General features: G+C 43.6%; 3 protein-coding genes and 1 long non-coding RNA gene across 6 annotated transcripts; 1 reads left to right on the top strand and 3 right to left on the bottom strand.

Moving 5' to 3' along the window:
- Window positions 1-303: 303 nt before the first annotated feature.
- Window positions 304-10525, bottom strand: LOC127762456 (uncharacterized). Of its 3 annotated transcripts, XM_052286978.1 has the most exons (24): window positions 9846-10525; window positions 9621-9745; window positions 9458-9552; window positions 9156-9383; window positions 8572-8659; window positions 8403-8454; window positions 7679-7744; window positions 7193-7347; window positions 7026-7096; window positions 6712-6909; window positions 6585-6626; window positions 5403-5504; window positions 5124-5213; window positions 4944-5019; window positions 4332-4428; window positions 4170-4239; window positions 3875-4051; window positions 2636-2758; window positions 1503-1586; window positions 1227-1411; window positions 999-1137; window positions 829-888; window positions 689-760; window positions 304-593 (listed from the first exon to the last, which is right to left on the bottom strand). In XM_052286978.1, exons 1-24 carry the CDS (start codon window positions 10277-10279, stop codon window positions 480-482), a joined length of 2943 nt encoding a protein of 980 aa, XP_052142938.1. In that variant the 5' UTR covers window positions 10280-10525; the 3' UTR covers window positions 304-479. The 3 variants fall into 3 exon arrangements, with proteins under 3 accessions (XP_052142938.1, XP_052142939.1, XP_052142941.1); XM_052286979.1 differs by lacking the exon at window positions 6585-6626; XM_052286981.1 differs by lacking the exon at window positions 7679-7744.
- Window positions 10526-11749: 1224 nt separating this feature from the next.
- Window positions 11750-12988, bottom strand: LOC127762654 (uncharacterized). The gene is made up of 3 exons (XM_052287127.1): window positions 12847-12988; window positions 12385-12768; window positions 11750-12246 (listed from the first exon to the last, which is right to left on the bottom strand). The coding sequence occupies exons 1-3, from the start codon at window positions 12986-12988 to the stop codon at window positions 11750-11752; spliced, it is 1023 nt and encodes a 340-aa protein (XP_052143087.1).
- A 1001-nt stretch (window positions 12989-13989) lies between these two features.
- LOC127763601 (uncharacterized) lies at window positions 13990-18923 on the bottom strand. Its single transcript, XR_008015727.1, has 3 exons — window positions 17868-18923; window positions 17400-17770; window positions 13990-17258 (listed from the first exon to the last, which is right to left on the bottom strand). It is a non-coding gene; the product is annotated as an uncharacterized LOC127763601 (long non-coding RNA).
- A 4577-nt stretch (window positions 18924-23500) lies between these two features.
- Window positions 23501-25335, top strand: LOC127761323 (uncharacterized protein At3g28850-like). The gene has a single exon (XM_052285597.1). The coding sequence runs from the start codon at window positions 23830-23832 to the stop codon at window positions 24937-24939; it is 1110 nt and encodes a 369-aa protein (XP_052141557.1). The 5' UTR covers window positions 23501-23829; the 3' UTR covers window positions 24940-25335.
- Window positions 25336-27387: the final 2052 nt, after the last annotated feature.

Genomic DNA, 27387 nt, shown 5'->3' with positions numbered 1-27387 from the left:
CCATCGTCTTTTTAGGGAGCTGCCTTTCATCTCCAGAACTACGGTCCCCGAGATTCAATTTACATCAATTACACGAGTATTTACATCCATCTGCTTCTAATATCAGAGAAGCATACATTGGAAAATATATTTGATTGAGTTCCACCATAGTGTACATCAATCAAACTATAATTCCTGGAGCATTTACATCTTGATCAGGCTGAAGCAAAGACGGAGCTACTTATGGCTCCTTTTGACCTTTTCAGTCCATCTAACCTGATTTCTGATCTTCTCATAATTGTACAATGATAACACCAGCCGGTATGGAAGGTAAAAAAGAAGCCATTTCATTAGATATTTTTCTATGGTACAAAATGATTGCAACGTTATAAATAGCTCTAAATAAAAAAGGGAGACCTCCTCCTGTGACTAGGCAGCCTATTGGTGTTACAAATACAACAGGGTTGAAGAATCACTAGTACAGATGTGTATACAGTATGTCAGTTGCCGAACCCAAAAGGTGATCTCGTCCTGCTGCCACCTTCACCATACTGTTCGTTCCATTTTCTTAATTCGTTCATGCTCGTCGCATCATACGAAACAGACGGGCTTACCTAAATGGGGGAAATAATAATCAATGTGAACAAAATACTACTTGCAGAGAACTGCGCTAAAAGAAAAAAAATCTTAAGTTTGCAGTTTGCAATACCTTGGCTTTTGCTTGAATGAAATCATCAAGTCTAAGGGGTCTTAGACCCGTATTTTGGCTACACGGACCTCCCTACAGAAGATGTTAAAGTTAGTGAAAATGAGAGACCACATAATTTCCATAATTATAGAATTGTTTACCTTCTTTTCTTCTTCTAAAAGTTCATGAACTGGCCTATATGCTGAAGCTATACATAGGTTCTGCAGAAAAGGAAATTCAGATTGCCTGCTCACATGGCAGAAAAGAAGGACCAGAACAATTCCAATTTCCACAGGAAAAAAGATATTATGATCGTTGGTGTATGTGATACCTTCAAATCACTTCCTGAATAACCTTCAGTGGAATTGGCAAGTTCATCAAATCTGAAATCAGATTCCAAGTTTTCTTTAGCAAGTAAAATCTTGAGAATTTTCATTCGGTTCTGTGCATCTGGAAGGTCCACGTATATCCTGTAGATCATGAAAGTCAATAACCAATGAAAATCTTGCTAGATCACCATATTACTATCCTGGAAGCAATAGTGTGAATGTAAATTTACCGTCTAGGTAAACGCCGTATTACAGCATCATCTAGATCAAATGGACGATTTGTCGCACCAAGAATAAGGATTCGCTGGCTCTCTTTGGACCTTAGACCATCCCAAGCTGCCATAAATTCGTTCCGCATCCTTCTTGTTGCTTCATGCTCAAATGCACCACCTCTTGCGCCTAATAAGCTGTCAACCTGTTATGTCAAAACTAAATTATATCATACCAGGAGAAAGCACATAGGAGGGGAATATAAGCACTTGTTTGTTTCATTTAAGTAAACATACCTCATCCACAAATATGATAACGGGAGCTAATCGGCTAGCAAAGGAGAAAAGGGCCTTTGTCAACTTCTCAGCATCTCCAAACCACTGTTCAAAGAAAACAGAGCGGTGAAGTGGTGCTCAGTTGGGAAATAAACCTTTATCTATGTGGGACAGTGCAGGAGGATGAATCTTCTAAAGAATCTCAAAATTTACTTATTTGGTTCCGTGAATATAAGATGCAGAGTGAAACGCAAACATCACAAATAGCATTTTAGGAGAGCATTCTAAAAAATTGCATCCACCTACTCTGCCTGCATTTATGCATACCATACATTCAATCAAAACAAGCTTGTCCACTATCATCCCATGCCCCAACCACCCACTAACAAAAATGACTAAAGAGTGAGGATCCTTTGGTATAATCTAGGGACATACAGAGACCTCATGCATATGATAGGATTCACATCAGTAGCTTCATTTGTTCATGCAAAGCAGCAGGAGACATTTAACATAAGAGAAAAGGCCTCAACCTGTCAACTACATTCGTATAATCAATGTTTTAAGAAAAAGCAGGACCCACTCAGTTCACATGTGAACTCAGAAGTCTCAATTTGGCGTGTGATGTTACAAAACGAAGCAAATCTTTTGAAAGTTTAAATTCGCCATCTTAAATAGGTTGACAAGTTGGTCCCGTAGATAGACTGCCCTTTTATCTAGAATTGTATATGCAGACTGTTTCACTTATCCTTTGATTTTTGATATGTCTATTCTACATGTGTGTAAAACTTTAAAAAGAAACTGTTTTGCTTCACCTTTTATCCCTTTTGGTCATGGGAAACATAAATCTGCACAGAAAAGTTTCAGATCCAAATCAAACATGTAAAGTTTATTCTATGGGCCAAAAATGGCTGAGGGGTCGGTTTCTTGTTTTGGCCATCTTCCTGTTCTTTTGGCAAAAGTCAAAAAAAATGTTGACTTAGCTGGCGACTAGTAAAAAGTTGTCCCACACTAAAGTCGTGTTCAAAATTGTCTAAAAGCTAATAGGTAAGTATGGAAATTTAACTAGTTGAATGATGTTTGTAATTTACTGGGTCACACCAAGTACGCCATCCTTAAGAGCTTTACTGCAACAGCAACAAGTCAAATCAAATTACCTTTGATGTGAGTGTAGAACCAGTTATGCTGATGAAATTTGCTCCAGCTTCTGTTGCAAGTGCCTTTGCCAGGAGTGTTTTTCCTGTTCCAGGAGGCCCAAAGAGCAAAACACCTTTGCAGGGCTGAAAAGGGGTCCATGTCACATTAAAAATTCAGCTAACTCAATTCAAGTATGTTTAAATCCCGAATAAGATGAATACAACAAATTACTAGGGCATCCAACAGTCAGATTAAGATAGCTGAATTCTAAGCAACAATTTGTCAAGAACCAAAGGAAAATAGTAAGAAACTAGATGACACCCTGTGCGTTGCTGCAGGATATTAGTGCGTACAGTGCTGTTGCAAATTTGTTAGATATGGAACTGAGAAAATGATTAATTTAACAGCCAAAAAAGGACTCATCAGGTTAGAAAGACTATGGGCTAATCTGAACCGTTAAAGGATGTCAAAGAAAAGTGATGATGTGGCTTCTTGCAGTGACTTCTTTGTAGCAATAACTGCACTAAGTGAGTTGCAAATGTATAGGAAGAAAGGATGATGCTTTCAATTGCAGAATATCCCAGTTTAGTTTTATCTATTTGCCTTGAAAGGCAGCATGTATTTCTTACGATGTTTATAGACATTGCTATACTTGCATCATCAACTCCACCTTGCATGGCAAATACCATAAGCACTAGCGCTGAACAGTCAGGATATAAGTATGTCATTTATAGTATGATTTTAACATATTTAACCTAAGAGATCAGAAATAGGTCCAACATTCAAAAGAGAATCAACTAGTTGAAGTCCATGAAATACTGATAATGATTCGGTAAAGAGTCTTTAACAAATATTTTAGGGTCAATTCAAATACCAGGCTTTTTTTTACAATCTCATTTTCCCCTGATATAGCAACTGGCCATCGGAGGACCACTTGAGTAAGAGTAACATCTCCATTCTAAAACCATGTGATTACTACACATTATGGTACTCAATGTTGACTCAAATACAAAGGAACTTTTGGAAAGATTATGCAAATGTAACACCATTTTAAAGTATTAGTCTAAAACTGATGCAAGGAGGAAAACAATATATTATTCCTGCAATCCATCACACCTCGCTTTCTGAGCTCATACCAAAATAAAGTAATTTCTTTCTAGAAGACAATGATGACCTAAATGGATGTTCAAGATCACATGGTATATACAGCAGAGCTAGTGAACAGTCAATAATAAGTTTAGCAGAAAACGAAGGCGTACCCTTAACAAATTCCCATGGGAGAAAAGTTCAGGTCTCCTCATTGGAAGAGTAACAAGCTCATCCAGCGTCCTCTTAACATCCTCAAGTGCCCCAATATCATCAAATTTCACTCCAATTTCATCAGGAGGGACAACAGCAGAAATGAAATTGCGTTCATACTCGTCTTTAGCCAAATTCTGAAGTTAGGGAACTTATGAGTTCGGATAGGAGTAGGACTATCAGATAAAAACTATGAAGGTGGCAGATAATAGAGATGTGGAAAAGGTCAACTTGCGGAATATAGAAGCTAAATACCTTTATATTTTGAGAGGGTCTCTTAGTTTTAATGCCCTGTTCCTTCAGCCTTTCAATGGCCACATCCAGACTTCACAAAATGCAACAATTAGAGTAAATACCTGGCAAAAGGAAATTGGCCTAGTGCCCTAGTACAATAACTATCATCTTGAAATGAAGTACCTCTCACGGGGGATGATTAATCTGTCACCCTTAATGTTAGGAAGAACTGCTGATGAAAGATAATGACTTCTAGCCCATCCAACAACCTTTTCCGCTTCTGCAGACAACAATACACTAGCTGGTAAGGGAGGAACAAAATAAATTTTAATTTAGCATCCATAGCAGATTAGAAGTGGCTGTAAGCTGTTGTATTTTGTCCTTCCAACTTATTTGCAACATACCCATTAATTTCAAAGGATAATTAAGATATCTCCCTATGCAGCCACCTGACTAGAACTCTAGAAGTCTATAACCAGTAACCTAGAATAAGTTTTCAAACTTTCACTGATTCAAAATCCATATTCCACTGGTTTTACATGTAGGAGCACCACCACATGTATAGACTCAGTAATGAAACCTATGACTTAATTGGGAATTGCATAGAAAAAATCACCCAAAACATGAAAGCAGCATCTAATCAAAACAGTTGGCAGGAAGCCCAAAGAACTTTTTAAAGAAAAGATCTTTCCTTCTATCTATTTCTATAATGCACCAGCACATAACAAAAGCCAACAACTGATATCATATGAAAATTCAGCACATGTCTGAGCAGAAAATATTGAGTAGACATACTTTGTCTTGTTAAAACAACACCATCAGATTTCACATGCAGAAGCTCAACACATGATAGTTCATGCTCTTGAAGTACCTGTGTTCATCAATCATGATTTACTGTTAGTTACATGAGAGGAAGCAGTAATGCTACATGACATAGGCAGCAGATAACTGGAAGCAGAAGCATTGCATCCAAACCTTGTGCAATTCAACAAGGTTATGCCTTGAAATAATAATTTTTCTATCCTCTTCGATCTGGTTATTGAAAATTCGTCGTTGCTCATCTTCCTGTAAGTAAACAGAGACAAAGTCACAGGCGGTAGGCCCTCCAAGCTAAAGCTCACTAGTACGGATGCACTAGGCATTGCAAGTCAGTGATTCAATTATAAACGCCATCATGACATCAACACATATGTTACTTAATCGTTCATTCCGAATAACATAACTTTGTAAACTAGATTAGCAAATGGTACAAACCTCAGGAAGAGGAACGATAAGACTATTTGTGAACAGCTTCGATATGCCACTGGATCTTGAGTATTTTGGTCTCCCCCCTACCAATCGCTTTAGTGATGATGGCTGCATATAAACATTTCAAATAAGTGCCAGTTGTGAAATACAAAATGGAAACCTTTGCTTAAGTAGTTAGATACTGTCAGAAAAGGGAGTTAGTTTTTTCAACAGTGCAAATGGAAAAGAAAAGGAGGTTTAATCATAATTCCTACAACTAAACAACTAGCATCCCAATATCCTTACCTTATGGCATGCTCTTGATAGTTTATACAACAAATTATGATTTATAAGGAACTAAAAAGTCGTTTAGTTTGGGTACCAAAACTGCGATTGTGTTACAAGAAAAAGCATGTCCACAGGCAGGAGTAAACCATGTGCAATCATTCAATGACCCACATTCTCTATTCAATCTATAGGGAGCACTAAACGTCGGTAATCGTCTACAGATAAGGTGGTTATAAGCGCATCTTACTGACTTGGCAGCCTGTCATGCCTAAGAATATAAAGGTGGCTAATAGAGGTTATTCCTTTACATTTTTAGGTCTCTTGTACTCCTATATGTTGCCTCCTTGGGCTTATTATTCAATACAAGCTATATCCATAACATGGCATCAGAGCAAAGATCCGAATTGTAGCCATCAATCCAACATCCTCGCTAGTGCTGGCAGCAACTCCATCCAACAGATCCAAGCATTATGAATATAGCTTGTATTGGATAATAGCCCCAAGGAGGCAATACATAGGAGTACTAGAGACCTAAATACGTAAAGGAATAACCTATTTATGTAAAGGTAGTCTATATTCCTTAACAATGCATATAAGCTGATGGTTGGTTTGTGCAAATAAGCTGGTTCATTTGCACCCCTTTTCAGAAACTAATGAAGGGTTAACTCCACAAATCTATGGGCACAGCCATAGTAAACCAAGCTCGTCAATGAAAACAAAGTGACAAAACCTATCAGAATACTGCACTGCATCCTCAAAGGGATGCAGGAACTAAACAAACAATGTTTAGACCTGTATTGTTGATGTACTCTTACGGTCTTGCTAGCACAAGGGAAGAAGTTGTTTTGTGATTAGTGATTATAGCAAAATTGTTCTAGAAAATAAACATGTATTAATTTGAACTAAATCCCAAGCAATTACCAGCGAAGACAGGCGAGAGAGATTGTGGAACATCAGCGCCGGCTGTACATGTCCACAACAGAAATAAGAACTAACAAAAACTGTTTTATTGGTTAAATTCAAATGCATAGAAGTTTGCAGAGCTTACAGGTTCCTTATCCTTGTCCTTGGGTTCTGCTTCCAATATGTTCTGCCCACATATCATTACTACTGGTCCAGTAAGTTTGTCAAACATCTCCTCTACCTTTTGGATAAACTCTCTGCGATTTGATTTTGGAACTGCTCTAGATAGCCACTGGGAACTGTCTGGAAAGTAGACAATTGCTGGCTGTAGAGATGGCAGAACCTAAATTCATAACCATGTAAGGCAGGTAAAAATTATTACATGGGGTTAGCCAACAACAAAATAGAAATGTTGGGGGTATGTAACACCAAAATTCAATACATCGTTTGATAAATCACCTCGCAAAGTGCTTCAATTGCGATATGCCAATCTTCTGACTCAGTATCATGGTCATGAACAATGTCCTGAGCTAAGCACAAGGAAACGAGATGAAGTCAAGGTGCCTGAAATTTCCAAATCAAATACTTGAACACAAAACTGTTCATGAAAAAGGATAGAAGCATACAATCAACCCAGTAAATGGATGCTTCAGTATTTTCCTCCTTGCTAGTTGCATCATTATCACCATCATGCAGCTTCTCTGCAAGAGGGTCGAATATGACTGCGACTTGATCCCCATTGATCTCATATACCTCTCCCCGTTGTCCCTTTGATAAAGTCCTGTAATTTTCAATTGTAGAAACATTACCCTTGTTTCACAAATTCATGGTAATGATAAGTTTACACAGAACAGTAAGAGAGTGTATAGCTTGGTTGCTTTAAGAAACTATGAAAAACACCACTTGAAATGAAGAGGATCAAAAAGACAAATGGAGAAACCAGTTCTCCTAAGCAACTGCAGCATAGGGTCTTTTGCTAATATCTTTCAACTGATCGGATTTGCAAAAGTTCCAAAATATTCAAAATTACAGAGAGCAATGCCTCCCTGAGGTTTTAGATCTACCAAAACCATTTTTATCCTGTTTCACATGGGAAAGATATATCCACCCACCTGCCACTAATAAAGGTATAGGCATTTCTTGAGCCATCTTTAGTAGGTACTTTCCCTAAAATGATCCTGTATATGATACATATGGTACAAATCAGTGTTTGCATGAAGAACATCAACTTCAAACTACGGTAAAGAGTAGATAGTGGCGTAATTTCTAACATGTAGAAGAAATAACAAACAACCAGAAGTAAAGTTTGTTTTTCAAGTTTCACTAATACGAGTGGACAAAATATAATATACCATTGCGTGCGTGCGCAAGCTCAACATAAGTAAACTTACTGCTCACTTTCTTATACTAATCCACCCAAACCCACAAGACTAAACCACAAATCAACCCACCATGTTCTTGTGTGCACCACATGTAAAGACATGAAAATTACAAGCAGATGCATGTGGGCACCCACACCCTGTAGCATGCAATACATAATTATGTGCAGGCATGCACATCATAAACTTTGTAACTTCTAATAGGAACATGGAGCGTTTCCACTTAGAGACACCTAAATATGATTGCACAACTTCAGAAATAAGGAGCCCTGTGTTGCTAGATGTTAAAATTTCTAAATCAGGAAAACTAAATAAATAGCTAAGGTTTTGGTGCCAAACTACGAAACAAGAAAGGTAATCCAAATCACTGCGGAATTGCTTATACTCGATGCAAGATCAAAGGTTGTCATGATGAAAAACTATAGAAAGAGCAAAAGAGCCAACATCTAATGATCACCTCTGATCTGCTTCAAAGGCTTCTGAGGATCCAACATACTTGACCCTATCTCCTGATAATAGGCATTGAAATAAGTAACTAGTTCCAATTTTTCCACTGAACCATAAGGAAGTTTGGAAGAGAGAATTTTAACTTGATTTAAAATAGAGTACTCAATGAAATACCATACCCCTTTGGTAAGGCCTTTTATCTTCCTCTGATGACTCAGGACTTTCAGATGATTCTGATGTTGTGCCTTCTTCTGCGCCAGCAACTCTCTAGAATCATAACCAAATGAAGAAGCATCATCAACAAGACATACAAGTGAAAGAAAACTCAGCATTCGGGGCAGATACTGGAAAACACTAATGCATTATTCTAGCTTAATTTTCTTCAAGTAAGAAAGGATAAAAGAACCAGCGCATAAGGTTATGATTCAGGTCCATGCTAGAATGACAACACAAATGTTTTTTAGTTGTTGGAAGAAACACACATTTTTAGTATAAAAAGTTATGTTTTTATCACGGGGTATTTTACTTATGTTATTGTATTACTTCCATGAGATTGTTTAACGTTGGAAACTTAGAATGACCTATTGTTTGCAGATATTGCAGGGAAAAGGACACCAATTGATGCCGCATGGTTTATATTGAATAAGAAAAATCATAGTTTCTAGAAAAACAGACAAAATTATGAAATATTTTGTGAGAAGAGAAATACAAAAACTTATTTCTTGTTATGGTTGGAATGTTGGATAGGCTAACAGAATATAACCTTGGCAAATTCCTCAAGAGTACATGGAACCAATTTTCTGAGGCGATCAACAGACTTCTTCAGTTCTTCCACAGATTTCAGAGCATCCTCATCGTCACTTTCATCGGTTTTAGCCTCACCATTGCTTGTCCAATCTTCATCACCTTCATCTTCAATATCAGATTCCTCGTCCTCTGACTCATCATGTTCATCCTCTTCGTCACTTTCTGAATAGTCATCCCCATAATCCTACAAGTTAGGAGTTACATTAAGTTTGCAACCACTCTTATATATTTGATAGGTATAAAGGTGCAGTATCTTACATATGGAACTAGAACGCTGCTGTCCAGGACCAGCAGCGGCACCTGCAACTCGTGTGCGAGAGCTCTTACTAATCTCTCCCTGTAAAGCTCAGTTCCTGCATTAAATAGGTCTCAACACAAGCATTTGATAGCACTTAGTATCTGCAGCATGTCCGCTCAATACCTGGTAAGCTCTGGAGCAATATCCTCCCCCCAGAGGATTGCAAACGAGAACCATACTCAGATGTGACACCATTGTGCCGCAGGTGGGACGCCGTACACTCCCTCAGCAGCCGCCTCGCATTCTCACTTGCGATCCAAAATTAAGTAAAAACGCAATTTCTCGTCGTTAGAAAACTGATGTGACTCACTCAAACAAAGTACCGAACAGGTGGTGCGCGCGTCATACTTGACGTAGTAAGGGAAATTCTGCCACGTGAGGTTCCCCTTCTCCCACGGCACGACGCGGCGCATGAACTCGTTGCGGAACCTCTCCCGTCTGGTGAGGAACGGCGACTCCCGCCGCTTGCAATCAGTGAGGAACCTCTCGCCGCTCAGCCACTCCTGCTGGTCCCTCTCCCCGAGCTTCGCGTGCTCCTGCTCGCTGCATCGCCCGCTGCTCCCCTCCGCCGCCGCGGCGCTCCTCGCCTCGGCGCTGCCCACGCCGCCCTTCGAGGAGCCATAGAACCGGCACAGCCGCCGCCCCGCGCCCCACGGCCGCGGCGCTACGGCGGCGCCGAATCTCCTGGCGAAGCATCCCTCGCCGCCGCCTGCGCTGGCCGAGATGGCGAGGGAGACCGGCGGCCGCGTGAGGAGGCAGCGCAGCCGCATCGCGTAGTACATCTCGGGCGGCCTCGGGAGGGGGAATGGGATGGAATCCGCAGGGTTAGGAGGCCGTGGAGCCGGGCATGTGGTGAGGAGGAGGAGGAGCGGATGGCGCGATGGGGAGATTGGAATCCGGCGTGCGACGAAGACGGTGGCGCAAGGCTGCGCTGTGACGGCGAGGAGGGAGACGGGGACGCCACGGCAATCTTCTTCGGTTCTTCCCCCGGCTCTCGGCCTCGGCTAATCCGCTTCTCACGCCGGGCCGCTCTTGCCTTGGGGAGTTGGGAGCTTCTGGTGTTGGGTCTCTACAATTTTGGGCCGAATTTGAAATGGGCTTCTGGTAAGTATCAGCAGTTCAGCCTGTATCATCTGTATTTGATAAAAGTCTATTTTAATTCCCTCCAAAAATTGACCTAATCCGATTCACATCTTTCAACAGCAAAAACCTGGTTTATCGCCTCTCGAAGTATTAAAACCAGTTTAAAATTTAAGAGTAGCTTGGCTGGCGTGACAACCAAGTCATAAAAAAATAAAAAATAACGTGAGACACATGTAAGTGACTATAGTCTCATCTTTCTCTGAGATTTACAGGCACTAAGAGCATCTCCAGTAGTAGCCCCTACTCTAGAGTCCCTAAAGTTTAAATGGGGGCTGCCCCCAATGCTTTAAGACCTTAAATATGCCTTTATGTCTAGCAGTAGTCTCCATATCTTAGCCCCTATTTCTTTTTCTCTTTTATTTTAGTATAGAATTTATATTTATATCTAGTTTAACACACAATAATTCAAACATAGATAACTCTAGCGCGTAGAATTCAACCATATTGAAATTTGCAATTTCAAACACCACGATTCAAATTTGAATTCAAAATTTTCAAACATGAAAATGATATATCCTACAAGCAAATATTGAACATAACCCATACATGATAGAAAATGCAACGAAACAAACTACCGAGCACCATGAAGCGCCCACAAATGTTCCACAAGATCATCTCGAAGTTGCTCATGTACCTTATACACGCAGCAACTATGGTTGCTGCGGGGATTTTTCTTATAGCTCGACTTCTTCCTCTTTTCATATCCCTACCTTTGATAATGAGTTTCATTTCTTTAATAGGTACACTAACACTTTTCTTAGGAGCCACTTTAGCTCTTGCTCAGAGAGATATTAAAAGAAGCTTAGCCTATTCTACAATGTCTCAATTGGGTTATATGATGTTAGCTCTAGGTATAGGTTCTTATCAAGCTGCTTTATTCCATTTGATCACTCATGCTTATTCGAAAGCTTTATTATTCTTGGGATCCGGATCTATTATTCATTCAATGGAACCTCTTGTTGGATATTCACCAGATAAAAGTCAGAATATGGTTCTTATGGGTGGTTTAAGAAAATACATTCCAATTACAAGAACTTGTTTTTTATGGGGTACCCTTTCTCTTTGTGGTATTCCACCTCTTGCTTGCTTCTGGTCCAAAGATGAAATCCTTAGTGGTCTTCAATTTCTTTATGTATCTTTAGAAACTTCTCTAACACAGGTTTATTACGCCGTTGGTATTCCTCCTTTCTCAACACCTCACTGTCCTCCTGATCATAGTCGTAGTCTACATCTTGATCTCGCTCATTGTCAATGATCATGTTGTGCATGATTACACAAGCTGTCATTATGTACCATAGGGTCTCTGTATCCCAAAATCTAGCAGGACCCCTCACCATTGCAAAGCGGGCTTGTAGAACACCAAATGCTCTTTCAACATCCTTTCTCACTCCTTCTTGAACTTTTGCATAATGTATTCTCTTGTTACCTTGTGGATTGGAAATGGTCTTCACAAAAGTGGCCCAAGAAGGGTATATGCCATCAGCAAGATAGTAACCCATAGTGTATTTCTTTCCATTCACCATAAACTCCAGCTCAGAAGCTGTCCCTGATGTAAGCCTTTGAAAGAGTGGTGATCTCTGTAGTACATTGATATCATTAAGAGAACCTGGTAGTCCAAAGAAGGAATGCTAAATCCATAAATCTTTAGATGCAACAGCTTCAAGAATCATGGTTGGCCCATCCACATGCCCTAAGTATTGTCCTTTCCAGCCTATTGGGCAATTCTTCCACCTCCAATGCATACAGTCAATACAACCTAGCAACCCTGGGAACCCCCTTGGAGTGTTTATAGCCATCAACCTTGCAGTGTCCTCAGCAATTGGTGCCCTCAAGTATTGATCAGCAAACACATCTACCACAGCCTTGACAAAGTGCTTGAAAGCTTCTATCATGGTGCTCTCTGAAATTCTCACGACTTCATCAAGACTATCGGCTGGAATGTCATATGCAAGCATGCGAATTGCACCATACACCTTCTGCAATGCAGTAGCACCGAGAAGACCCACTGCATTCAGTCTCTGCCTGAAGTAGTCATCATGAGCCTCCACACTAGCCACGATGCGCAAGAAGAGCTCCCTTGACATTCTGAACCTCCTCCTAAATAATTTTGCATTATATACAGGAGGATCTGCAAAATAATCAGCCACTATGCGCAAATTGCTAGCAAACCTGTCCCTATAAATTATCTCACGACCTGGGACCGAACCACGACGCTTTCTTTTGGTCCTCTTATGCTCTATGTCCATAAGAAGAACAGCTGCAATGTAGTAGTCATCATCATCAGACAACTCCTCTTGATCCCACCATTCGGTAATGAGATCGTCGTCGTCACCGTCGTAGAAGTCCATGTAAAAAACAATGCCATCACAAGATCATAAAATTAATAAGAAAATTTAGAGCATATGCACACGTATCCAACTACACATATACAGTATGCAACATTCAATCTATAAAAAGCAGTGCATATATATATATATATATGGTTATAATCAATCCATTGCAACAATTGTACAGTGCTACACAATGCAGTGCTACTATAAGTACAGTGATATATACTAGTTGAGAATTTAGATTGTCCTGGCCGACAGTCCACTACAATTCTTCAAAAAAATATTAAAAACAAATCAGTCTCCACCAGAACCATCTATCACCACGTCCACAGGTAGTCAAGAACGAGTTTATTCAGAAAAATTGACTGGTACTCTACTACTCATATCTCCTCTACTACTCAACCACCACACCACATGACCAACTTCAAGTTTTTTCTAGAAAAATCAATGAGGTAGCGGCGGTGTACAGGCTCCGGCTAGTGAAATCTGAAAATACGATCGGGCAGAGGCCAGCGTGGGGGCAGACACCGTGCAAGTGGGTGATGTGCGCGCGGGCAGTCTCGGAGGGCACGCGACGACCGGCGTATGGCCAGGCGGATGGCGGGAGGTCGGTGACCGCGCGTGCGCATGGACCGCCGCCGCCGGCCTTGTGGACGACGGGCAAACAAATGTATGGAAAAGTCTTACCTTTTGGGACAGGCTTGGCAGAGATGCTGGGAGTTCGTCGGTGGTCGCCGGAGAAGATCCCTCGTCGCAGCCGTGCGGGAATAACACGAAAAAGCGCGAAGCAAAATTGTTATCCGCGCCAAAAAAAGAACGATGGGGGCCGTGCTCGGAGCCCCCAGGACTGAGGCCTCGGGGGGAGGATTTGAGGGCCTTCTCATTTTGGGGGCTGTAGTAGGGTCCCTGCTGGATCTAGTTTTTTTATCTTAACTCTCAAAAATTGAATAGGGGCTGGATTTAAGGTCCCTGCTGGAGATGCTCTAACCCGCGCAAATAACTTTCAAGCCAGGTGAGCTCCACTTGATACAATGATGAAGCTGGAGCACAAATAAGAACCTCCTACCCCTCTCATCGGGACATGCTTTCTCCTGCTCGTTGTATCTTCCGCTTCTTCGCAAGGCCACCATAAGACATTCGTCTTGCTGCCACCCATTCTCCTCTTCGAGAAGCTAGGGTAGCCGACACAACTACCACTTAGCTTCCCACGGGCCGCGATGTACGTTGCTCCTTCCCCTTAAGTGGATTACTACTACTCCCTTCATCCCGAATATATTCATTTTCACCCATGCCACACATGCCATTAAAAAAAGTTTAAAATACCTTCACTTTATCGAATCCTAGTGCAATTATGCCCCTATCTACTTTAAATACATTTATTTATTACTTTCGCAAACTTCAATATAGTTATTACTAAAAATAACTTATTTTGAGGTAAAATGGGAACAGCTTAAAGAAAACTTAGTTTGTAACGAAGGGAGCAGCATTTTCTTCTCATTGCAGCAACGACAGCGGGGTTAGAGGAAAACGACGGTGGCCTCGACAATGATATTTGGTAATTTTTAACACCCCTTAAAAATAGGTTTCAATTATTTTGACACCCTGGCCCATCTTCATTCATTCAGATGGTCTCATACGTCATCCTCACAAGTGTCAATTTTAAAGTAACTAGTAATCATGCACGTGCAACACACGTCTCCACAAATATGTAATCCGAATGCACGGTACTTTGTAATAGCACAAGGAGAATCGTAAAATATGCCTATGCATGAAATCAATGTCACATGAGACAAAAACAAAATATAAATAACTACATATACATTTCAAACTCATGAATCATGTATTATATAGAAATTAAAATGTCAATCTAGAAATAATGTCCAAGCCTACATCATATATTCATGTTTATTACAATAAACTCATCCCTTCTAAAGATATCACTTGAGGCTCCTGCATATTTTTAGGCATCGAATTTTTTATCCATACTTGTCAGTTGTCAAAAACCGTGTTTAGAATTTAAAGAGAAGATCATACAAATTTATACTACATTTTGAGACACTGTTTGTGGCCTTGGAGCAAACAAACTTTGTGGCCATCATGCCATTTAGAATGGACTCTTCCAACCATGTTTCTGATATTTGAGGAGAGGTACACTGTTACAAGGCAGCCTCAATGTTAGCATGGTCAGAAGCTTGACAATACCTTTGAGAGACTTATGTAAATAAAAAAAACTACATTGATTATAGGAAATTGGTACAGGAAATAGAACTTAAAAAATGGCAAGGTATCAATAAATTAGCAAAAATAAAGAAAGATCACACTTGTTCAATAACATATATTATCAGATGACCCTTTAGAAAATCTAGGTCCTCCATTTTCCAGATTCAGTTAATCCCTCGAAATAAAACTTTTCCAGATTCAGTTAATCCCTCGAAATAAAACTGATAAGCACTTGTTTTAAGTATTATATCAGAAATACGCCAAAATATATTAATGACATGGTTTCACATAGACATATATGTTGAGTTTACCTCCATCAGAATGTAGAAAGGAAAATGGCAACTCCCTGGCTGCTAGCACATCAAAGTTTCAATGGTGCATGAAGAAACATAAAGAAGAATCCATGTGTGTATGGTTATTTACTACAAATAATTCAGAAAATACACAACCTGCAGCATCCTCAAGAGGCATTGCACATAAAGCTATACAGGCTAGAATCTTTTTCAGAACATCATCTAACATGAGTAGGGATGTTAGAGTAACAGTAATTTATAGTAATCAAATTTGAAAAATTTTTCTCATGCCTCATTACTAACCCACATGACCAACAGAAAAATAGAAATCCCATGCAAGTTGTGTTTGATAGTGTTACCTGTCTAAATCAGGTAGAGAGATCATGCACCGATTGTTGTTCCCTCCTTTGGTTAGATAGGAAACGGATATTAGAAAATAGAAATCCATGATAAAAAATACCAATGATAACTTTGTTTCACATCAACACTGATAGCACAATCTAACATATTAATAATTCCCTTTTATCTCAGTGTGATATATCCAAAGAAGAAAAGGCAGAGGATGTTGCATTGTGAATATTCATATATTATATATATTTCTAAAAAATCATGATGAAACTAAAACTATAACAAGAGGTCAATTCATCATGTATGTTCCCATGTCTAAAGCAATAGATTACCGCATTTTAAATCAGCATAACTAATATCATAATGCTCCACTAAAATTGTAATAATACTTCATTTAGCGGAGCTATAACATGTCAGTCATAGAAAAGCAAGAAGCAAACCTTGTCTAGAAGTAATCCAGTAAGCAAATAAATGTTGTGCCTCTCTACTGACACCTGAATATGTCGATCACTGCAGGCTGAAACATTGTCTATTGACTTAATAAAAATGTATACACTTCAAATATATCTCCTTAGTCACACCAATCTTACTAATTCCACTATGCACCAATATAACAATTCAGGTTTAGCAAGAAAAGACCAACATATTGTCTAATAATAATATGTACTATCTTAAGGTTTCATATGATTAGGTCAGTTTTTTATGTAGCCTAGAGCATTTCAAATGGAGAGGTCCCTCCTCTGTTTCCCTGATTGCAGCAAGAATTTCGTCATGGACCTTCAGAACAGCATATATATTGTAACATAACATTTGCACAATAGAAGTGCAAAGTATACATAACTGCAGAACTGCCGAATTCTATGATTAATGGTATGAAATACCACAAAAAAAATGGGTCCACTGTTTTCTCTGAATATTTGCTTGATACTATTCTCTGAAGATATTTTTTCTTAGGATCTGGATACCTAGTTAGATATTCACATCTCAGAAATGCAGAAGCTAATCATCTCTCTTCTTATCCTCTACATGTATTAATTACATAAATATGATTAAAGAAAAACACATCATAAGGATTATGCAAATTTCAGTACATAAAAAGATAGCAATTGTTTAAAGAAAGTATCGCTATAACTCAAGATATGTCATTAGCCTACAGATTGATGTATCAGATGCATGGTAGCCGTCCATTTAGCTACTAATGAACGGTCAAATGTGAAGGTTACGGTACCGGATTCATCCATAAGTCTTCAACCCCTACCCCTGGCCTTAATTAGTGTCTGCACAACAAACTAAACTAACCAAAATAATAAATACCTGTTTATTTGCGTGATGCAGGTCGTTGGTGTCTTTCACAACCTGTTTGGTCGTCATTTCTTTCTCCTCGTTTCCCTTACCACAAGGAGTGCCAAACTGGGGAGCATACTGGCCTGATGACAGTGTTGAGACAGAGGTGCCGCATTAGTTTGCAGGAATCAAAATGTTACTTCTAGAAGATCAATGATTTGTATCCAGTGCTCAAAATTAACTGCCAAAAATGCAAATGCTACAACACTCTCCTTTAAGCATACCTCCCAGTGCACGCCCAGTGCCATTGTTGAGCTGAGCTGCCGTCATCGCAACCGCTCTATTCAACTTTATACTCCCTGGGCCATGATGGCTGCAGAATTAAACAAAATTAAGCAAAATAGAAATCAACACACCTGCCGAGAATTCCTAATAAAACAATCAATCAATTAATACCATCCAACAACAAACAAGATCACCTCACAATAACAAGCTATCCAATATTCTTTTTCCTATTATAGGCTGTAAAACAACTATGTAAACTATGTAAACATGTTTGTTCAGATGAGGAGTATGGCCCAATGAAAACCGAACTTGCTGCTCACTCCTATCTTGAGACCTATTTAGCATATGGATGGCTTCTCCACCTGATGACCTAAAAATATAGTAATAAAACCAAGGCAACGAAGAATTATACCAGATATGTATTAGGTAAAGATGATTAGCAAATAAATCCATAAGGATTTTTTAACCTGCTAGTAAAGAAGGACATGAAGCATAGGCGTGTGATGATGCCCATTGAACCGTGCGAGACGGCGGGTCGATGATGGCAGCAGCCCCGTTGGCGGAAGTGGCCGGATTCATGGCGCCAAAGATGACCAGATGGTCCAGATCTTCTTGGCCTCGGCAGCTATGGTGCCGGGCGTCGACAGTTGGGGGAAGAGCAAGCGCGGCGTAGGTGGCAATGTGGGCAAGCACCATGGGAAGACCCTCGTGGTAGCCATTGACGGAAGAGAGATCTGCAAGCATGTTCCCTGTCGATATCTCAGGCGCCACCGCCGATCCTCTCCCGCCACATGCTATCAAGGTCACTTTTGCGTGGATCGAACGCACCGCCGTCGCTGGTGTCCATCTCTACCTCCCGTATACACCGTCAGCTCAGCTTGTCCGCCTGATTTGGCTCGATAGCGGCAGCTTGATCCTCACTCGCGGGCGCTGTTGATGGGGATCGGCTGTAACCCTCCACCGAAGGCAGCCCCTGCCCCTCCACCATGAGCCCGAGAAGGCATGGAGGGATTGGCGATGGCGAGGCCGCGAGGGCAGCGGCTAGGGAGGGGATGGAGTCACGGGCGAAGAGAGAGAGAGAGAGGGGCGAGCGGCGAAGGTGGAGGACGGAGATTCGTATGGGTCCGAGTGGGAGAAGAACGATACGGCAGCGGCTCCGGCGAGGACGCGGCGTAGCGCCGGCAGCGGGACGGAGGAGAAGCCCGTGAGGAGGACAGCCGCGGCGGTGGGGAAGAAGAAGGACGGCCGCGGGCTGAGGTCGATGTCGGTTCCGGCGGCGGAGAAGGGGCCAAAGTCGGCTCCGGCGGCTGATCCGAGTGGGAGAAGCACGATCTGGGAAGAAGGAGGTGGGGAAGAGCGGGGCGCAGCGGTGGGGAAGAAGGAGGACGGCCGCGGCGGCTCCGGCTATGGCGCGGCGTAGCGGCGGCAGCGGGGAGTCGCTCCTGCGAGGACGCTGGGAGGAGTGAGCGAGGAAGAGAAGCGCGCGGTCTCCGCGGCTGCGGGTGGAGGAGGAGCGATGTCTTCGCGCGTGGAATCCTCGGCTGTGAAATCGTGCGGTGGAGGAAGAGAAGCACGCGGATGGACGGTCCAGATTAGTCCGGATGATTTGGCCTGTAGCATTGGAGGGGGCAACTCCTCCTTTTTATATTAGTATATAGATTGGACAACGAAAAAGTGTTAAATTATCAATTTTTTCCTCGACAATACGGCCTTTGTCCTCTCGGCCTTTTCAAGATTAACGGGCCCACACTGGGACCTCTCGGCCCTGTAAATCTACTAATGCAATAACAAGCCCAATAAATAGCAAACAGTGTTTTCATGGGTCCAGTACTCCAGTCTATGTCCATCCCAGGCAGGCACCGTCTCGTCTCGTTTCGTCGTCCATTGGTCCATGGCCAACACGGCAACACCATCATCCTCCTCCGTGAGATTCTCGGCACGAACAGACCACGTCGTCGGCGACACCGTACGTGAGCCACCACCGACATGGCGACATCGACGCCGAACTGTGCCCGGGGAGGCCCAGAAAGTGATAGGAAGGCACACTAGCTTCTCCGGACATGTACAGTATAACACATTACACATCACTAGCTTTTTCAGATAATTGAACGCAACACCAGCTTAGATGGTGATACCGATCCGACGAGCCGGCAAAGACGGCCTCGGAATCGATACCATGAGTGCAGCAGCAGCCATGGACTGATGAGCCTTAGATTAACCGGGATGGCTGGAAAGAACGGAAGCGATGAGCTGTAGCGGCAAGTGGTCGCCCACGAGCTTCGGTCCGGTTGCACTCGATCTCGGTTCACTTTAGGCGTCGACCTTTGCATCCTCATCATCATCAGCCTTTTCCCTTTTCCTGATTCAGCAGGCAAGCAGCTAACTGAAAGGCGGTGTATGTCATTCAATTCGTCCGGATTAGCTAAGGGCGAACATGACAGCTTTGATCCATGATGGATGAGAGACATCCCCGCGACTAGCCGGGCCGAGTTGCCGGATTCAGGCTTCCAGCATTGATAACATGTGCTCGTTTAATGATATGCTGCAAAGCAGTACTCCCTCCGTCTAAAAAAAATAAACCCTAGTTTCCGTGTCCAACATTTGACTGTTCGTTTTATTTAAAAAAATATAAAAAAAATTAAAAAGATAAGTCACGCATAAAGTATTAATTATGTTTTATCATCTAACAACAATGAAAATACTAATTATAAAAAAATTCATATAAAACGGACAGTCAAACGTTGACACGGAAATTTAGGGTTTGCCTTTTTTTAACAGAGGGAGTACATAGCTCCATTGTTCATTCATTCCTTGGAGAGTTGGAGCTGCGATAGACCTTGCAAAATCTACCTAATGTAATACTGGGAATCAATCAACCAACAAAAAGGAAAAACCGTAATTTAATCAACTGTCAGTGACAAACAGCTTCGTACTACTGGTGTAGATGCTACTTCCACTGCACTAAACAGCAGTGTGAGTTCAGCATCTGCCGGGATAGAGAAAATTGACATTTAGCCACTTTTAAGGATGGGTTTCGCTGTAATGCCATTCTGTCAAGTTGCTTCGCTAAAATGCCATCCTCACGCTCGCGCAACACGCTGCTTCGTCGTTTTTCCAATTTCACCGGATTAAGCCCGTAAGTGAGTTGTCTGCTGACCAAATTGCCCCTGGGATCGTTTTGCGCCAAATGAAGCAGCAAGCGCCGTCCTAATCCAGCGCTCTCTCCAGCGCCGCCACGCTGCCGCTCTACTCCGTCGCCGATCTGCCGATCCACTCCGCCGCCGCGCTGTGCCGCTTTGCTCCACCGCCGCCACTCTACTCCCCCGCCGTCGCCGTGCAGTACAATCCATCGACTCCACCTTGTTCCTATCTCATGTCGGGGACGATGGCATCCGGAGACTGCCCTCGGCGTCAGCGAGAGGGGGGACTGCGGCGGCGGCGGTGGATGGAATGGCGATGGCAGCGCCGCTGTGAGCTACAGCTGGGTGAGGGTGAGAGGTGACTGCGGCGGCGGGTGGAATGGCGATGCCGACAAGATCGATCTAGGGCGCCACCATGAGCAAGAGCTGACGCATCTCGATTCCCTTTCTCTCACTCTCGATCCCCTTTGTCTCACTGACCTAAAGAATGACCAAGGGCATATTGGTCACAACACTCGTGATTTTGTGTGTTAATCCGATGAAATTGGAAAAACGGCGAAGCAGCGTGTTGCGCGAGTGTGGGAAAGGCATTTTAGCAAAGCAACTTGGCGGAATGGCATTACAGAGAAACCCATCCTTGAAAGTAGCTAAATGTCAATTTTCTTGCCGGGATAGGACCCCAATCTTCAGTGTTTACCCCCGTCCCGTTTCGGTGGTCCAACTGTGCTAGCAACAATCCCGATCCCCTGTCCCGATCAGCTCCAATTCGGTAGATTAGGCATATCTGTCATGCGTCCGTTCCGGATCCACCCTGTTTCGGACCAGGGAGTAAAAAATTCGACCTCGGTCTCATCAGGAGGACTTGGCAACACGCAGTCACGCTCACGCACAGCAATACTCCTTTTTGTAGCTGGGAAGTGCAGTGCACTACGCAAAAACAAAAGGCTAGCAGGAATCGGACAAACCACCGACTACTAGGAAAGCAGGAAGAAGCCGAGCTGGTAGATGGATGGATGGACGCCTGGGCAGGTGAGTGCTCGAGCGACATGCCAACCACGCGCCAAGAAAGACTACCACTCTCCTCTTCTCAGTTCTCATCTGGAAGGGAACGGAGGAAACCGGTGCTCGCTCACGTCCACCACCTGACCTCGCCTGTCGGCAGAGTAGTCACCGATCACCACCAACCGACGCATCATACTACTAAAAAAACATACTACTCAAATACTCCTTTGCCCGGAAAAGGCTTGGAAATATTCAAATCCCTCTTGCGCTGGTCTAACCCAGACTGGCTCCGATCGTGCAGAGCCGTTCAAAGATTCAAATGTTGTGGGAAGCGAGGAGCGTGTTACGAGTAGTAGACGAGAACGACGTGCCGGTGTTAGACTGTGTAAAAGCTTTGGCCGGGTCCGGCTCAAACTTTCTGACGCCGGCTCGCTCTCGTTCCAAACGTCAAACGACGAGCAGGCGCAAGCGGAGGATGGATTCTATTCTCTCGGGTGGACGTCCACCCGTTTCTTACATGCCAACTAAATAATTATAAAAAAATTTTAAAAAAAATTACAAGATATGTTAATATGTAATATATCACTTTACAAACATGCAAGTTTAAATTCGTCTTCTACAAGTTGTAACAAAAACAACAAATTAAACTCTAACCAGTATACGTATATTCACAGTCAAATTTGTTATCTTTGTTACAATTTATAGAAGTTGAATTTGAACTTGCATGTTTGTGAAGTGATATATTACATATTAACATATCATGTTAATTTTTTTTTAAAATTTTTCATAACTATTTAGATAACATGCAAGAAACGGGTGGACGTCCACCTGAGTGTTTAAAGCAGTTTTCCGGCGCAAGCGCGGTGTTTTCTTATCGAAGAAGAGTACAAAAGTGAGACACCTGTGTATTACTCTGCGGTACAGGAGGAGCGACGGCGACGGGTGATCCCCCGCCGCAACGCATCGCTCGTCGCTGCACTCTCCCGCTGTGCCGAATTCAAGTTCAGGAACGCGGCGATCTGCAGTTCAAGGTTGAAACGCGACCGCCGCATGTTTGTAGCAGGTTTTATTGCTACGCGATCTCAAGTTCTCAACGTCACAGAGTAGTACTATACGTGATACTAGTACGGCAGAACACCCAAGAAAATTTCCTGAATTCGGGTGCAACATCATCGCCGATTCACGTCAACCCACGAGTATTAAATCATCGACGGCCCTTGAGAAATCACGCCATTCCGGCACCGCGCTGACATGACAGTGCACCAAACTGATCACACTGAATTGACGAGCTCAGCGCGCTGCTGCCTGCTGACGAGTGACAATGAACGAACACTGGAATAGCTCCAAACACTCTGCTCCAAATAAAAACGACCCAAACCTCTACGCAGGGGTGCGCACCCGCTAATCCAAAGGCCTGATCGCTCGATAACCGACGTGGATAAATGGATAATCCCGTCACCAGCCTGGCTAACGCCATATTTGATTCAGCTTAGAATTATTATAATTTAAATTATTAGAAGTAAACTGAAACAAACAAATAGATTATTATGCTAGATTATTATAATCTATAAGCCAGATTAGTATAATCTAGTAATCTTCTCTAGAGGAGCTTTTTACAGATTATTGAGTGGCTAAAGACCCACTATTATTAGATGCCTCTAATAATCCAGAGAAATAAACAACTTACAGCTTATTATAATCCAGTTTAAAGTAATTTGATTTAATAATTTAGATTATAATAATTTTAAACTGAAACAAATATGGCCTAAATGACGTGGGATTGTGAGCGGGCAATCATTCCATCCACCTTGAGGCGTTCGTCCGGGAACTCCACGCTCCACGGAGGCCACGCCCCCGACCAGAAACGCGCGAGTTAATACGCACATTTACGCGCGAGAACCGGTGCGTGCCCGTGACCCGAAACGCTCCTCGCTCGCTCCCCCCCCCCCCCCCCCCCCCCCCCCCCTCTTCCGCGGCTTAAAGCGTTTCCCTTTCCCTGCTCGCACGCACGCACCTAGCTACCTCACCGGCCTCGCCATCAGATCTCGCCCACCGCCGCCTCCCCCAACTGTCTTTGTACCTCGCCGTCGAGCTCCCATCGCGGTGGCCCACCTCCCGCGCGTGCATTTGCTCCGGCCTTGCAGGGACATCGATCTCTCCTCTCCGCGTCGGGGCGTGATGGTCCAGTGATCCAAGGAGTCGTTCCTCTGCCGGTGAGTGGTGCGTTCGGGTTGGATTGGTGGCAGTGCGGGAGATTTTGGTTGGTTGTTTGGTGGAGGGATCGGGGATGGGCTGCACGGGGTCCAGGCACGCGTTCCGGGGTGGCGTCCGGGGCGGCAAGACGGCGTACGCGCGGAGCCGCTCCGGTCCGGCCGCCGTGCACCACACCGTCTCGCTCAAGTCCTCCACACTGGGTTCGCTCAGCCTCGAGCGGGACCGGGACGAGGAGATGATGAAATGGCGCGACGACGGCGGCGCGGCGAAGACCACGCCGCCGCCACAGCAGATGGCGAGGCGGCAGAGGCAATTGGTGCTGGCCACCACGGCGCCGGCCAAGACGCCGGCCCGCGAGCCGGAGGTGATAAATGTGTGGGAGCTCATGGAAGGCCTGGACGACAAGGATGAGGAGGGCGACGTCCGCGGCGAGGAGCGACGGGGGCAGTCGACGCCCGGGTCACCGGAGTTCGATCCAGACATCATCGCCGCTTTCCGGAAGGCGCTCGACGAGGTTCCCCCTGCCGGCGAATGCCCTGGCGACGAGGTGTGCGTCAAGAAGCGCGAGATACAGAGGTTTCCGGGCATCGTGCGCGAGCGGGTCAGCGCGTTCCAGAAGAGGATCGACGCGAAGCTCGCCAAGATGGCGCCTCCGCCACCGTCACCGTCACCGCCTCCGGAGCCAGAGCCGCAGCTTCCGCCGCCGCCGCCGGATAGCGACCGGAAAGTGGTGCTGTACCTCACCAGCCTCCGCGGCATCCGCAAGACGTACGAGGACTGCTGGGCGACGAAGTCCATCCTACAAGGCTACGGCGTGCTCGTCGACGAGCGCGACCTGTCAATGCACGCCGGGTTCAAGGAGGAGCTCCACGCCGCGCTGGGCGCGCCGGGCAGCCTCCCGCAGGTGTTCGCGGACGGCAGGCACCTGGGTGGCGCCGAGGAGGTCCGCCGCATGCACGAGTCCGGGGAGCTGTCCAAGGCGCTGGGCGACTGCGAGATGGCGCCGCCGGCCGCCGCGGGCAAGGGCATTGCGCTGGACGCGTGCTCCGGCTGCGGCGGCGTCCGGTTCGTGCCGTGCGAGGAGTGCTCCGGCAGCTGCAAGGTGTTCCTCGAGGAGCTGGACACCTTCCGGCGCTGCCCCGACTGCAACGAGAATGGGCTCGTGCGCTGCCCGCTTTGCTGAAAATCTCGAGCTTTTTTGCGGGATCTGTAGTGTGATTTTGTGAGATGCTTGAGGGTGTTGTGTTAGCGTAGAACGTGTACAGGGGAATTACACGACTGTTTCATACTAGGACTGATGAAGTAACAATATCGGTTGCTGTAATGATCTTATTTATGCTTTCTTCTACGGTGCTGGGTGTGTAGAAGAATTGAAGAAACGACTTCGTTCTGAAGAACAAGAATGGTTATCACTCTTTGTTCTCAACATCGTCTCAGCCTCTCACGTTTTCAATTCTGCATTTTTCTGCAGCGTATTGCATGACTTCGTCCATTACTTGCTCTGCGCCGAACTGAACCATGAGTATGAGTCCGGATGGCAGCAACCCTGGTACAGTAGTACTCTGAATCTATGCTACTCCCTCCGTCCCAAAATAAGTGTAGTTTTGCACTATTCATCTTCAACATTTGACTGTTCGTCTTTTGTGAAAAAATTTTATGATTACTATTTTTATTGTTATTAGATGATAAAATATGAATAGTATTTTATGTGTGACTATTTTTAAAAAAAATTCATAAATTTTTCAAATAAGACGGATGATCAAACGTTGGACACGGATTTTCACGGCTGCACTTATTTTGGGACGGAGGTATTACTGGATTAAGTGTAGTGAATTGTACTGCTCGAGAGTCAATATGTACCCGTACATGTACTGCACATAGTACATAGTGCATCTTGACCCGTACATGAGGCATGTCCTCTGTTTCCACCATGCCCTGAGGAATCAATCAGACAATTAAGGTTCTGTTGAGACTGTGATGTGCCATCTGAACTAGGGAAATGCGTGAACCCGACGAGGAGGACTTGCAGCGTGCAAAGCAGGCGACCCACCGATCAAATCATCACACGTAGAGGCACGCCAACTCGGCTTGCTGCTGAATCGGAAGAGCATCTGCTCGAGAGTTTTACCGGTTATGGAGCGGCGTCCACATCGACGTTTCCATGAGTGAGCTGCGAGCGTGTGCCGGGAGGAGTAGCTAGGCGGGGGACTCGACAGTGACCGGGGTTTGGCGTTGGCGTCGCGGCCATGCTTGGTTCGGTGGTGTCACGAGGTTTTTTCCCGGAAAAGCGTATGGATGGATGAACCCGATCTGCAAATGGTCTCCACAGGCCCCCTCCTACCAGTACCATCCCGTCCATCCGTGCTTCTTTTCCTGAGTTTTGGCCCACGATCGACCAGGTACCATGTGCCAAAGCAACTGACGATCTAGGAACATGTGCTACATTCAAGTAACTACCAGTAAGAATTTTAAGTTCGTCACGCAGGATTTTCAGAAGAGATCAAGATAGTTTGAGCGTTCCAAGCCCCGGGTAAACATTATAATGACTCCTTGGAGAGCAAAAGGGCCTCTTTTACATCAAAAACTTCCCCTTGGCAATTGTCTAATTTACATTTTGCATGCCATCGACGAGTGAAACTGTGAAAGTTCCAGTAAATGCTAATGTACATGTCATTTTATCCCCTTATTCTATCGTCATCATGGTTCTACCGATTCTACTCCACTAGCCCAATTCCTCATGTGATGTAGCAGAAATAGTATTGATTGTCCACATTTATACATTGATAATCGGAAGAAAAATGAGTATCAATGTACTCTTGAAAATTTTGCTTGACAATTATGTGAACATTATGACGAAATTGCTCTTAAACAAATGCGTGTTAATATTGTTTGGAAATTACTATTGACAAATTCTCACAACAAGATTGCCCCCCCCCCCCCCCCAAAAAAAAAAAGATAACATTTTATAGATAATCACCATGAGGAAATTGATTGCCATGCCGTATTTTAAGACAAAATAGCTTATACAATGGTATTACCTGAAACCTGCATATGGCAAAACGTAAATTTAATTACCCGCAAAAAAAACGTAAATTTAATCGCTCGTCAATGGAAAATTTAAACGAGAAACGCCTAAGGGTTTTCCGCTTTCCGGCTAGCTCCACAAGGTGATGGGCTAGACAACCTGAGTTCGAAACCTCACTCCTAATTATTTGATATTAGGTCCATCCCTAATATTCATGATTTTTTTTCAATGGAAAATCTGAACACAAAGGAGATGACTCCTGCTGCATGTATAATGTTTTTTCGACGAGGAATTTTACAATCCTTGAGAAAGTATCTTGAGGTACCTAAATTTTATACTAAAATTTTTTATACCTTAAGATACTTAGTATTAGTAGTAGAGGTACCATATTTTCTACTTTATAAAAGGATGGTAAACTTACCCTTTTTTGATTGGGGAATGATTGAAAGGCAACAGGAGAAGGTTTTTCTGTAAGTTTCTTGGGGGTCTGCTTTTGTTGGGCCCATGACCGATATTTGGGCCTATTCGACGCTAAAATGGCTGGCCCATAAAGCCTTTTATTTAGGTCAGCTGTTGTGCGGTGTGTGCAACACACGGCACAAAGGA

This window comes from Oryza glaberrima, chromosome 2 (genome assembly GCF_000147395.1).
Source record: "Oryza glaberrima chromosome 2, OglaRS2, whole genome shotgun sequence".
Classification (NCBI taxonomy): Eukaryota; Viridiplantae; Streptophyta; class Magnoliopsida; order Poales; family Poaceae; genus Oryza; species Oryza glaberrima.
The sequence above is the reverse complement of the archived record's forward strand: the minus strand, read 5'-3'. Positions and strand labels throughout refer to the sequence as shown.